This window comes from Schistocerca cancellata, chromosome 1, assembly GCF_023864275.1.
Source record: "Schistocerca cancellata isolate TAMUIC-IGC-003103 chromosome 1, iqSchCanc2.1, whole genome shotgun sequence".
NCBI classification, from domain to species: domain Eukaryota; kingdom Metazoa; phylum Arthropoda; class Insecta; order Orthoptera; family Acrididae; genus Schistocerca; species Schistocerca cancellata.
This window is the reverse complement of record NC_064626.1, coordinates 788,470,090-788,484,336: the sequence shown is the minus strand read 5'-3', so window position 1 is coordinate 788,484,336 and position 14,247 is coordinate 788,470,090. Positions and strand designations below refer to the sequence as shown.

General features: G+C 40.0%; 1 protein-coding gene across 2 annotated transcripts in view; it reads right to left on the bottom strand.

Annotated features, from left to right (window-relative positions):
- Positions 1–12,176, bottom strand: part of LOC126187521 (ER membrane protein complex subunit 1) — a 118,537-nt gene extending 106,361 nt beyond the window's left edge. For both annotated transcript variants that reach the window (XM_049928661.1, XM_049928670.1), the window contains exon 1: positions 11,967–12,176. In XM_049928661.1, coding sequence (XP_049784618.1) covers positions 11,967–12,094 — 128 coding nt within the window. In that variant the 5' untranslated portion in view covers positions 12,095–12,176. The remainder of the gene's footprint in view (positions 1–11,966) is intronic.
- Between the last annotated feature and the right edge of the window lie 2,071 nt (positions 12,177–14,247).

The following is a 14,247-nucleotide window of genomic DNA, read 5'->3' as shown; positions in this document are numbered from 1 at the left end:
ATGATGCCGGGTGTTGGCCCTGTGTGCCTCGGTCGTATGCAGTCCTGATTGTGGCGCTCACCTGCACGGCGCCAAACACGCATATGACCATCATTGGCACCAAGGCAGAAGCGACTCTCATCGCTGAAGACGACACGTCTCCATTCGTCCCTCCATTCACGCCTGTCGCGACACCACTGGAGGCGGGCTGCACGATGTTGGGGCGTGAGCGGAAGACGGCCTAACGGTGTGCGGGACCGTAGCCCAGCTTCATGGAGATGGTTGCGAATGGTCCTCGCCGATACCCCAGGAGCAACAGTGTCCCTAATTTGCTGGGAAGTGGCGGTGCGGTCCCCTACGGCACTGCGTAGGATCCTACGGTCTTGGCGTGCATCCGTGCGTCGCTGCGGTCCGGTCCCAGGTCGACGGGCACGTGCACCTTCCGCCGACCACTGGCAACAACATCGATGTACTGTGGAGACCTCACGCCCCACGTGTTGAGCAATTCGGCGGTACGTCCACCCGGCCTCCCGCATGCCCACTATATGCCCTCGCTCAAAGCCTGTCAACTGCACATACGGTTCACGTCCACGCTGTCGCGGCATGCTACCAGTGTTAAAGACTGCGATGGAGCTCCGTATGCCACGGCAAACTGGCTGACACTGACGGCGGCGGTGCACAAATGCTGCGCAGCTAGCGCCATTCGACGGCCAACACCGCGGTTCCTGGTGTGTCCGCTGTGCCGTGCGTGTGATCATTGCTTGTACAGCCCTCTCGCAGTGTCCGGAGCAAGTATGGTGGGTCTGACACACCGGTGTCAATGTGTTCTTTTTTCCATTTCCAGGAGTGTATTTGAAGATTATGAGAATGTCAGTTGGGGGAGTAATTTGAATCATTGAAGGCTTGCCATGGTCTGACAATACTTTTCCTTGTTCCCTCTCAAGACTGGTCATTAGTGACAAGGATTCCTGGATAATGGGACTGCTACATCCCCTCCTCTTCAATTACAGCTGTTACATCTTAACAGTAGGTTCAGATGTGAATACAGCAAAGTGACATCAGAAATGTAGGTCTGCCAGTTTGTCCACTGGAATGACCAACAGGCTGGTTGGTTTGGAGGGGGCATGGAATGGGAACAACAGGTCCACTGGGAGTTGGTCACTGTCATATTGTAATAAGTTGAATTCGCCACATGCTGTACTGACATGGGTATGGGATCCATCAGCAAGACTGAAAATCATCAATCAACTTTTCGATAAGGAAAGTGCTACTAGACTGTCAAGAACTCCCATCACAATGGGTTGTGCATATTAAAATTCCCAAGGACAGAAGGTGATGGGAGTTACTGTACCAGGTTAAGCACCTCAGGGTACCATGTTTTGCTCTCTGGCGACAGGTAAATGTTCCAAAAAGTAACATCAAATGTCAATGGAATCTGTAAAGGCACTACATCGAACAGTGTTTGAAGGGGAACACTTTCCCAACAGAAATGGACATCTGGATGACTTCTCAGGGTTGGCAAGGTTCCAACAGTAACTGCAGTATAATTTAAGCTTAGAATAGTGATTATTACAAAGATGGGTTTGTTGCAGGCTGGTACACATCACAGGATAAAATTACAGCAGCTGTCATAATTCAAGAAGGTGGCAGTTACATCCACTACCATTCCACCGTTTAATCACTATGGTGTAATCTGGAAGGATGGAAGCTGCCATTACCACTATTGTTTTGGATTTCATCTTTTAAACTTTTTGAGAGTGCAAAGATTTGCCCACTTTAAGACTGGGAACAGAAAAATGAGCAGTCCAATGGCATGCAGTTCCTTACCAGTGTTGAGCTGCAAGTCCACATAGTTCTGAGAAAAGGGTTCCCCCAGAGGAGGTATGTGTACTGAGATGCTGGGCAGTCAAAAATGGTGGATAGGGATCTCTCTTTCTGGTAAGAGAAAGGATTATAAAAGGGTTGACTCTGCACCAGATCAAGGGGGTTTCATTGCAGTGTGACAAGGGATTAAAGCCATCTGGAAGTGCGGAAGGGTTCTCCCACAGTTGTCAAGAAACTGGTCACCATAATAGCACTGTAAAGACATTCCTATTTCTTTGCAACATCACAGCACTACAATCATAGGTCTTAAATTGTCCTTTGCTTACTGTAAATGGGACACAGTGGTGAGCTATAGACATGCTGGTCCTGACAACTGATGCAAGTTATGGGACGAATATCAGTTGTTCACCATATTGAGTACACAGACAGGTGAGTTCACTGGGACATCAATAGGACATATGAATACAATCTTCTCGGTTTTCAAGCTGGGTCATATCCAATAAAATTCTCGAGCTTTTGATGGCTAGCTCCGCCATCTTCGTCAGGAGTAAAACTAGTGACTGCTGTTTGGCACTATTTCCCACTTATGTACCTATGGGCATGGTCACTAGTACCAACCACCAACATGACTCGTGCGCAAAAGGCGAGTTGGGCAGTTCACAGCAGCTCCGGCCCACAGCAAGACCGAGTGATGGCAGGTGGCGCGAGGTGACGGCAACACATTTGAAACTGCTGCTCCCGCCAAGCATTAAGCATCCGCTGTTGCTTCCTTTCGATATCCAAAGGCTGCCTCTATGCCTTACTCAGTGTGTAGCCCTGGTCTCTGTTGAAATTGTTGCCGTTCATTCTAAACTCAGCCGCCTCTTTTATAACGGATTCCCAGTATGTTGATCCATGAGCCAAGACCCTTGTGTTCTCAAACTGTATTTTGAATACAAGAATCTTGGCTCATGTGTCAACATACTTGGACTCCATTATAAAAGAAGCAGCAGAGATTAGAAAGAACAGCAACAATTTCAACAGACCAGGACTACCCACTGCGTAGGGTGCAGAGGCGGGCTTTCGACATCAAAAGGAAGCAATAGCGGATGCGTCATGCTTGTAGGGAGATGGGAGCATCAGTTTCAAATGTGGCGCCGGCCCCTTGCGCCACTTGACATCACTTGGTCCAGCGATGTGCCGTAGCTGCTGTGACTCGCCTACCGTGCAGTGTCGTTTTGGCCCTCTCTGATTGGTGCCAGCGGCCTTAGGTATATAAGTGGGAAATAGTGCCAGCCCCGGCAGTCGGTAGTTTTACTCCTGATGATGATGACGATGATGATGATGGCAGAGCTAGACATCGAAAGCTCGAGAATTTTATTGAAATTGACATGGCTTGAAAAATGAGAAGGTTTTATCCAATCACACCGCCACACACACAAAAAAAAACTCCGAGGACACATATTTGAAATGAAGGTCCTTAAAGCAGCATGTAGATAGTGGTATGTACAAGTGGAAAGCACAACAGCTTAAACTTGTATGGGATGTAAAAGGAACAGGAATATTGTCCAAAGGAGTGCATGAAAATAATGCCTGAGACTGAGCGGAGTCCACTGTCCTGATCAGCAGGGAGACCATCTGTGTCTTTTGCAACACACCACTCCTCCAAATGTATCTTTGGTGCATTCCATGCAAAATTGAGCTTTGGTAGCTAGAAAGAATGGACAAGTTTTAGGTCACTGGACAAATCTGTTTCTCAATGCGTACTAAATCAGTATACCCAGTAAAGCCAAAAGTAATACAAAACTTGGCAACAGTAACACAGTATCAACATAGGATATTACATACAACTGGCCCTCCTGAAGTCACCACTTTCATTACTCGAAAGTTCTTAACAGGCAGCTGTATGCAATTTAATTAACAATTTTTGTCTGTGGGACAATATAGCATAAGAACGTATGATGAATATTTTGTGGATCAAATAGGAAACCACAAGCATCTTCAGTTCTCCTGCTGCAGAGACTGTTACAATTTGTCTTATTATCCTTATAATTATAGGATAAGACTAGCAACCTGCTGATATCGCATATCAACAAACAAGAAATGTGGACACTGTTACAAAGGAGATAAATTCTAATTCAGTTCTCATAAATGGTTTAAGAAAGAGCACTTTAACATCAGCACTTAACAAATTAGCACCAAATTACAAACCTAAGACTGGCTGAATTGCATCTGGCTGTGTGAACAATACTTATGATCACTAATTACTACTGCACTGCTAGATAAAGAAAGTTTTAAAAATACATAAGGTACAGGCCATTTATGTATTACGTACATTCAAAACATTAAACTGTAGATAGTAGCAAGCATAAAAAAATGTATGCTGAAGTATCCCAAGAACTATTCAAACTCATCTTTGGTAGATACATGTTATACATGGCGCTACTTATTGTCAAAGAAATGCAGAAAGCTTAGCATTAAAAGCAACACCAAGACAAGGTATGACAGTACAATAAAGGGTACTAAATTACACCACACGACTGATATTGTTATTATTATTGTGTTAACACCGATGACACCAATTGCATTTAAATATGCTCAAAGGTGGAATAAAACATTTGTATTTGTGCTCGATTTCTATAGTTCCCTAGAATAGTAAAGCCACACAGAAAAAATGATATACACACAGCAGGCATTCATTATAATAATGCTTAATTTGTCGGCACTTATGCAGTTTAGAGGGTACATGGGCTGATCACAAGAAAAGTGCCTATTTTTGAAGGAAACATGTATTTCTGAAGATATAAGCATATATATGCCCGGAATACCAAAAAAAATTTTATTTAAAAAATTGTGTGTTACAGTCATATCTGATGTGCCTGTCACCAAAAAAGTACTTATTTTCATATGGATGAAAAAAAGATGAATTAACTGACTCAAATTTTTTTTTATCAAAAATGATGTATTGCATATGTATGCAAAGAATTTCAAAAACTTTTTTTTTTGAAAAAAAAAAGATGGAATTATTAACAAAATTTTCTCAAAAATCTTATTTGTTTATTTGGCACAGATATACATTAAAGCTCGAATCACAGATTAGATAAAAACAGCTATCTCAAGTTAATTTGTAGTATTAGGATAGATTTTTCGAACATGCTCAATGAAATTGTGGAACGGATTTTCCCCAAAACGTTGATGCCGGAGAAATTCCGCCAGGTAGTTATTCAGTATAGCACGGTAAGTTCCGAAACGCCTTTTCTTTTTTTTCCTTTAGCTTTTTGCCAGACTGATTCCATGCGATTTGTGGTTGCGTTTATAGAGGGATCGACAAAATAAAGCGAATGATATACAGTGAGATGATTGTAGCGCAAGTTACCTATGGTGTTGTAAGCTTGCCACAAATCAGAAACTACTGTGGTTCAAGGCAAAACATACTGTTGCAAAATTGGCAGCAAATGGGTAGCATCACGTTCTGGCACAGCAACCATAACGCTTTGCTTTGTCTCAATGTCATAACCATCAAAGACCCATTGCTCCCACACCGTATGACCTCGATGGTACTTACTCCTGACGAAGCAGCTCTCGTCTATTTCAACAGTATGGCCAGGGCCGCTCAAAACTATTGGCAGATATTCATGGCAGATATCCCTACAAAATTGGCACCAATCGACCACAAGGTACTCACTGCCAATTTTGAGCTCCCTCATTAAAAACTTTTGCTTATCGAGTTCGAAAGCCCACACTCGCAAAATTTTAGAAATGTCTAAATGACTGCCAGCAAAAAATGACATTTTCCTGATTGAACATTTCTTTCTACAGTCCCTGCCAAAGGAGCAGCGCCAGATTTCGCCATCTTTCCCTGTAGTTTTCTCCGGCTTCATTTTGTTGTATCCAACACAATTCACATTTTCACACACCAGATCGTTCTTCAAAAGACCTTGTTGCCTAGCCCATTGCATAGAGCTTTGGGTGTTCTCCGTAACATGGTATAAATCTTCCATTACAAAGTCGCTCAAATCTGGAATATTTCTCAGCATTTTGGCACACTCGGTAATATACGATACTTCAAAACACACAGCCTCAACAGAAAAATATAGGTCATTGAGCACACTGATCAAAATACATAACTGTGAGCAACAATATACAAAGCCAACAATAGCTATCATGGTTAGGATGTATGAAACTGTAAGCATTACCTATGGGTAAAGAACACTGTGGGGTCATTCCATGTCAAATCAACCAATTGTACCACATGATTTGAACCATGACCTCTCAGATTTGGATGAATTTTTTTTCAGGTAATGTACCTACTAACACTAGTTTAAATGTGAGATTTCAAATTTTTCTGATCTTTGGTTTTTGAGTTTCAAGCGTTTAAAAATCAAAAAAACCTCCGTTTTTGATCAATCGTTGATTGTTTTAAAATGCTGTAGCTCAAATACTATACAACCTAGAGAGCTCAAAATTGCACCATTGCTTTCCTCTAAAAATTCCATTTGGTTTGATATGTAACATGATTATGCTACCTAAATTTGAAAATTTTAAAGTACTAAAAAAAAAGTTTTGAAATTTCCAAAATACGTACCCTCAGATTTCTTTATAAAAATTATGTGTGTTGTGCAGTCTAACTGACTACATGCATGCAAAATTTCAAGATGGGATCTCAATGGGTTCTTGTATAAAATAATATTTCACTACTGCAATACACACTAGTGAGGTGAAAAGCAGCCTATTTCTAGGCTATGAATACTAAAGCAGGCCTATGTAATTCTAACAAACTTAAATTATTTTGTTAGCCTTTTTATGCAACATTACCCTCTTATTGTTTGTTAATTCATTAAATGATATAGTGTTGTTTTAATTTAATGTTCATGATTCTTTTAACCGTGCATCAGAAGGAAGTGAACACATTTTAATTGGTAATATACGTGCTACAAGTTAAAATTTTGAATAAAGCCACTCACCTTCATCCTTAGTTGTAAATGGCAGAGATTATCTTTTGCATGGTTTTCCAGTGTTATTTGTAATCATTTACAACATATTCCTTATATTAGAAATTGGCATATAAGTAATTTCACTTGGGGAAAAAGATTAACTTGTAGATATCTGTATGGATAGAACCGTATTTCTAATACCAATTGGTATTTACAAAGTTAATACACATGGTATCTATACAACTTAGTGTTTAGTGAGAATAGGTGTAACATAATTTAAATGTGCTTCTTTTATGATCTTTTAAGATATTTTTCCAAAGCAAGAGAAGACAACTTCATTTCTTTAGCACTTAAAGTGTAGGTTCTTCCCGTAACTGTTGTTGGATTCGCTGTTTGTAAAAGAGTATTTCCTGGGACATCTAATATATCTCTTGGTTGTGGATAGTAAAAAGACTGGGCTGGACCGTTTGGGTGTAAAAAATTTATTCGGTAAATGTCATTGTATTTTTCTTCATAGCATCCTAGCCACCAAGAGTCATAATATGCTACTGTCACAAAACCATCAGTAATATTTTCCACATGTGAGGGTGATATTTGGTTCAGTGTTGTCACATATTCAAGCGATTCATCAAGACTAAAATGATAAAGCTTGACAGTAATTTGACACTCTGTGCAGGGTTTATATGAGTGAAACTTTTGTGTTCCCACAATCGCTTCTGAGTCACTGAACCGAGGAAGTAAGTATTCTTTTGTCAGTTCATAGTCCTCTGTTGCGCAATATTCAAAGTAAAAGCTTATTATGTTTTCCATGGCAAATACATGAAGTGATTTGGGTGTTAAGATTTGTTGGTCATATGGCTTTTGTAAGCTGGCATTAGCAGCTAGCCGCTTAACAGTTCCGCCAAGGCCATCCCATGCGCTCTTGCCACTCTGCCTCAACTCCAAAATCAGTTTTATGTAAACACATATTAAGGAAGTTTTTCTTATTTTTATATTGCACAGCGCTGCCATCACAAAAGTAAGTAATCTTTTTAAGTGCAAAAGGCAAGTTTTGGTTTATGATTTCTAGCAGTTTTTTCTGGAATACATAGAAAGCGACTGCATTATGTTTTAGGCAATCTGATATGAAGAAATACTGCAGATATTTTAGTTTTCCCTTCCATTTATAATATATGATGAAAGGATGCAGTGTAGCTTCCCCATTACATCAAGGTGGCCAAAACTAGAGCCTTGACCCTATATGAAAATCTCTCGTTTTTTTTATAATAAAAAGTGAATGTCGTACAAAATTGTAGGATTCTTAAGTTGTTATTTTTATAAATATTTTATTCTCTCATTAAAATATCATTTAATGAATTAACAAACAATAAGAAGGTAATGTTGCATAAAAAGGCTGTTGTTGTTGTGGCCTTCAGTCCTGAGACTGGTATGATGCACCTCTCAATGCTAAGCTATCCTTTGCAAGCTCCAACTCCCGGTACCTACTGCAACCTACATCCTTCTGAATCTGCTTAGTGTATTCATCTCTTGGTCTCTCTCTATGATTTTTACCCTCCACGCTGCCCTCCAATGCTAAATTTGTGATCCCTTGATGCCTCAGGACATGTCCCACCAACCGATCCCTTCTTCTAGTCAAGTTGTGCCACAAACTTCTCTTCTCCCCAATCCCATTCAATACCTCCTCATTAGTTACGTGATCTACCCACCTAATCTTCAACATTCTTCTGTAGCACCACATTTCGAAAGCTTCTATTCTCTTCTTGTCCAAACTATTTATTGGCCATGTTTCACTTCCATACATGGCTACACTCCAAACAAATACTTTCAGAAACGACTTTGTGACACTTAAATCTATACTCGATGTTAACAAATTTCTCTTCTTCTGAAACGCTTTCTTTGCCATTGCCAGTCTACATTTTATATCCTCTCTACTTCGACCATCATCAGTTATTTTGCTCCCCAAATAGCAAAACTCCTTTACTACTTTAAGTGTCTCATTTCCTAATCTAATTCCCTCAGCAGCACCCCACTTAATTCGACTACATTCCATTATCCTCGTTTTGCTTTTGTTGATGTTCATCTTATATCATCCTTTCAAGACACTGTCCATTCCGTTCAACTGCTCATCCAAGTCCTTTGCTGTCTCTGACAGAATTACAATGTCATCGGCAAACCTCAAAGTTTTTATTTCTTCTCCACGGATTTTAATACCTACTCCGAATTTTTCTTTTGTTTCCTTTACTGCTTGCTCAATATACAGATTGAATAACACTGTGGAGAGGCTACAACCCTGTCTTACTCCCTTCTTAACCACTGCTTCCATTTCATGTCCCTCGACTCTTATAACTGCCATCTGGTTTCTGTACAAATTGTAAATAGCCTTTCGCGCCCTGTATTTTACCCCTGCCACCTTTAGAATTTGAAAGGGTATTCCAGTCAGTCAACATTGTCAAAAGCTTTCTCTAAGTCTACAAATGCTAGAAACATAGGTTTTCCTTTCCTTAATCTTTCTTCGGGTCAACAGAAACATCCGATCTCACGCGTCGGCTTTGACCCGTGACGTAAGGGTGTTGTGGTGTGTGACGTCATTACGGCGCGGAGTTTGGTTTGTGAGTGTGGCGTGTTTGTAGATGTCGTGTTGTTGTTTGTTGTGCCCTCTGGTGGTATGTTCATGGTTATCGTTTGTTTGGTGTGTTGGGCTCAGTTTGCTGTTGGTCAGTGGTGAGTGCTGCGTGCGTCTTTTTGAAGCGGAATTTGTATTAGTGAGTTAACGGTTTTGTGTGATGGTTAATGTAATGATGATTGCTGTACGTCGGCTGAGTTTGTTATTAAGTGTATTCGGTTGTGGTTTTTTGTTCAGGAATGGATATGAAAGACTGGATTAATAGTTCTCGGTTGAGGACTATTTTCGTCTTTATGATACGTATGCGACGTTTTCATATATCCGCCATATTTGGTATTCGTATTGGGAGATGTTTTTGAGTTACATAGGTCAAGGGTAGTGGTCGATCCTAAGTTATGGGATTGGTAGCTGCTGTTGAGCTATATAGTTGGAGGGAAGTGTTCAATCTCAATGTTTGGTGGAGTATGTTGATTTTTGTAATGGGAGATGGGATCGGGAGTTGCTGTTGAGCTATATAGGTCAACGGAAGTGTTCGATCCCAATTTATGGGGTCGGGAGCTGCTGTAGATATATGTAGGTGAAGGGAAGTGTTTGTTCGCAATGTTTTGCGGTGTATTTTGATTTTTGTATTGGGGGATGGGATCGGGAGATGCTGTTGAGCTATATAGGTCAAGGGAAGTGTTCGATCCTAATTTATGGGATCGGGAGCTACTGTAGATCTATATAGGTCAAGGGAAGTGTCCGATTCCGGATAAGAACGTGTTTTGTGGTATTTGGTGAGTTTTGTGATGTCGATTTTTTTCGTCGTCTTGCGTGGTTTTGTATGGCGGTGGGTGGCTAAATTTGTGTATATTTAGTTTCTCCCCACCCAAAAACCCCCAATTTCCCACGCTTGTCCCGTTAGAGTCATTAGGCTTTTTGTGAAACCTGTGTGTGTGTTGTTTTTCTATGTATTTTCGTCTTTATGATACGTATGCGACGTTTTTATATCCGCCATATTGGAATTGTCGTTTCCGCCATATTTGTGACGTCATGGGTCAAAGCCGACGGGTAGGATCGGACGCTTCTGTATTTCCCTTTCTTCGAAGATAAGTCTTAAGGTCAGTATTGCGTCACATGATAAAAAGGCTAACATAATAATTTAAGTTTGTTAGAATTACATAGACCTACCTTAGTATTCATAGCCTAGAAATAGTCTGCTTTTCACCTCACTAGCCTGTATTGCAGTAGTAAAATAATATTTTATACAAGAACCCATTGAGATCCCATCTTGAAATTTTGCATGCATGCAGTCAGTTAGACTGGACAACACATAATTTCTATAAAGAAATCCGAGGGTATGTATTTTGGAAATTTCAAAAATTGTTTTTTTGGAATAGTTTAAAATTTTCAAATTTAGGTAGCATAGTCATGTTACATATCAAATTGAAGGGAATTTATAGAGGAAAACAATGGTGCAAGTTTGAGCTCTCTAGGTTCTATAGTTTTAGAGCTACAGCATTTTAAAACAATCATCGATTGATCAAAAACGGAGGTTTTTTTTATTTTTAAACCCTTGAAACTCAAAAACCAAAGGTCAGAAAAATTTGAAATCTCAACTTTAAACTAGTGTTAGTGGGTACATGGCCTGAAAAAAGAATTCATCCAAATCTGAGATATCAAGGTTCAAACTGTTAGTTGATTTGAAATGGAATAAGCCTGTGAAAAAATATGTTAAGGTGTCTGCAGCATATTGGCAGAACAACATGAATAAGTTGGTGAAAGCAGGCAGTTTTTTTTTTTTTTCATTCATATGAAAATAAGTACTTCTTTGGCATTCCGTGCATATATGTGCTTGTATCTTCAGAAATACGCGTTTCCTTCAAAATTAGGTACTTTTTTTGTAATCAGCGCATGTACCCCTTAAACCGCGTAAGTGCCAATTTGTCTTGCATATTGACTATACAAACATAATAGGTCTTAAATATGGTGTTCACAGGTAACACTAGAGATGCGCAGACAAAGACTGCGCGCATTGTTGATGGACTGCACATTACAAAAATACAGCGGGACTGTATACATTACCACAGAAAATGTTTTGTAAGGTACGATACACAAACGCTTAAGGAAGATTTAAAATATTAAGTATACGTTTTTACACGTACGTTACCAAATATATGGCCATTTACTACCAATTAGGCGGTAATATGAAACTATCTGTGATTCAACATTACATGTAATAATGGGCAACTGAAATAACCTACTGTGACGGCATGATAAGGTGTTTTGTCGCCACTCCCTACATAGTGACTTGCAGGTCTTCAGCGTACAAGAATACGAAATGTTTCAATATGCGCAACCGTCACACAATTACCACATAAAACACTTCAAAAGGCAAAATTCGTAAGTTAGCCGAGCTCCACAGTACTAGTAACTAAAATGTAATGTTACTATTGAAGAAGTCATCTGAAACAGTGCTGTCAATAGTGCCGTGAGCTTTTCTTCTATATTCGGGAACTTCATCTTGTTTAATAAGCTTTATGCAATATTCTATGAGGGAAATTCAGCCGAAAAGCACTATGCATGTTGAGTAATATGAGTCAAACAATACATCCACCTGTTCAGGTTTGGTTATGTAATTTATTTACCAGTCGAACTTTCCAATCTGATCTTCATAAAGACATGAAGAAGGTCCAAACACAGCAGTCACAACCAAGCAGAACAAAATTTTACAAGGACTTGAGCATATATAACTTGATGTCATTCCAAAAACCATGTTCACACTTCACACTCTCCCACGATACATACACACATGCAAACAACACTGCTACAACCCGGCCTGCAAAGATGTAAATAATGTAAAGATCAAAGATTAAACTACATAACATGTGCATTATGTAGTTGAAGATTCAAAGTTAATAAGATGACAATCAAATATATAACGTGGAAGAGACGTATCTGTTGTAGTTTTATTTGTTCTTCGGTCATAGTTTGCAACCATATTAGACATGGTAGCTATATAACGATTTGAACAAAAGATAATTTCCAAGAATGATTGCGTATCGAAGTCGCGGGGCCCAAATGATAGATATCGAAGGAGCGATCCTAAATCGATCATGCGGCTCTGGTGACGGGCGCTAAGCCCGGTCCACACGCAACGATCTGTCTGCGCAGACATTGGCGCAGATGTCTGTACATGCAAAAGATCGCTGCAAATGTGGTGTGTTCACACGACACAAACCCCAATCTACTACTCGCCCGCCATCTGTCGGTGTAGAAAAGAAAAATCCGTTGCAAGCGACTACGCTCCCCGTAAACGTCAAAAATTGAATTCAGTTATTTTGAAATATATTAATGGAGGAAGTCCTGTTGTGGTCTGTGTTCGCAACTTGTGTTGCAAAAAACAATCAGACCAACTGCAGGAAACAGAGGAGGCGGTCAAAATGGTGTAGACAGTGGTTGCTACAGCGAAAGCAGTTTTCTCACGTACATTTACTGCGAGAGTTGCAGGGCGAACCTGTTTTGTTTTACATTACCTCGTGTTCCATTTCCTGGCACATTGACACTCCAATTTCATCTTCAATTGTACTCCTGCTTGGTCTTGGCGTTTCTTGTTCACTAAGAAAGCCAAGCAGATCAAAATACCATAACGTTGGCTGGTATACTTGATCTACTCTTACACCAGATCTTCTAGATTTCTGAACTTTGGATAACTCTTTTCGGTAAACAGTTCGCTGACAGACTTAATTTACTTAGGTTGCCTTCATGAACTCATCCTTCAGGACAGCGTAAATAGCTTCACATGTGTAGGGTATTACTTTACTCAACGCTTGTTTCGATATTGCAGTTGAAAATTCCAAATCCTTGTAGCTCCTTCCTGTTGCTAGGAATCTTAATGTTATCGCCAGCCGTTCATGAGGAGAAATTGCGCTCTCATACAAGTATTTTTTCTCATAATATGAGAGGTTACAAGCTTTAAGAGATAATTATAAGTTTCGACATCCATCCGCAAATAATTTCGCCAGTTCGCAACGGTTTTTTTTTATTACCGTTTCTCTGTTTGCCGAGGCGTCAACTGCCCGCAATTTTTCAATTAGAGCATTGTATGCTGCTGTCTTTTTGTCTCGGTCACTATATTCTTTACCTTTAATCTTCCACAAACATGGGTGGTTTCTGTATATTTCAATGAATTCACTTACAAACTCTCTAGAACACTGACGAGTATCAGCCATTTTAATGCCCTATGCGCACAAATACAAACACTAGACTGAGAAAACAGCTGTTTCGTGCCAGATTTGCGACGATCTCCTGTCCACACGCTCCAACTTGTCTGCGCAGATGTGGTTTGAACCCACAGATTTGAGAGGTTTCGCTCAAACCTCCAACTCCAACTTCCAGGTTTGCACACACTTCAGGTTGGTGCAAATCTTCTGTCCACACGCAACGATCTGTCTGCGCAGATGTGATGTGCGCAGACATTTGCGCAGACAGATCGTTGCGTGTGGACGGGCCTTTATGATCAATTATTTGTGATCGTCATTTTTATCTGTTTTTCGTCGTTCCCTCAGTTGCTCTAAATTACATACCTCCACGAATTACTCGTGAGTAGCAAGGGAAACCCAGACGATTTATGTCGGTAGTGAGTGGGATGTCTGGTGTTCTTGACGTTTCTTCGCACATGGGAAAATCTAATTCCATGCTTATCCAGCGCAGAAAATGATTTGACTTTTTGTCGCAAATATGTAGTAGTTAGTTAATTAGTTAATTGGTTGCGTGTTCCGTTGATCAAACGCACGGTACGGTAGCAGTTATGATGTGGAATGTGTCAGGTGCACAAGAAATGCACATATGAAGTAATGTATATATATATATATATATATATATATATAACAATACAGTGTTAAAGATTAATATTTCTGTTATTTACCT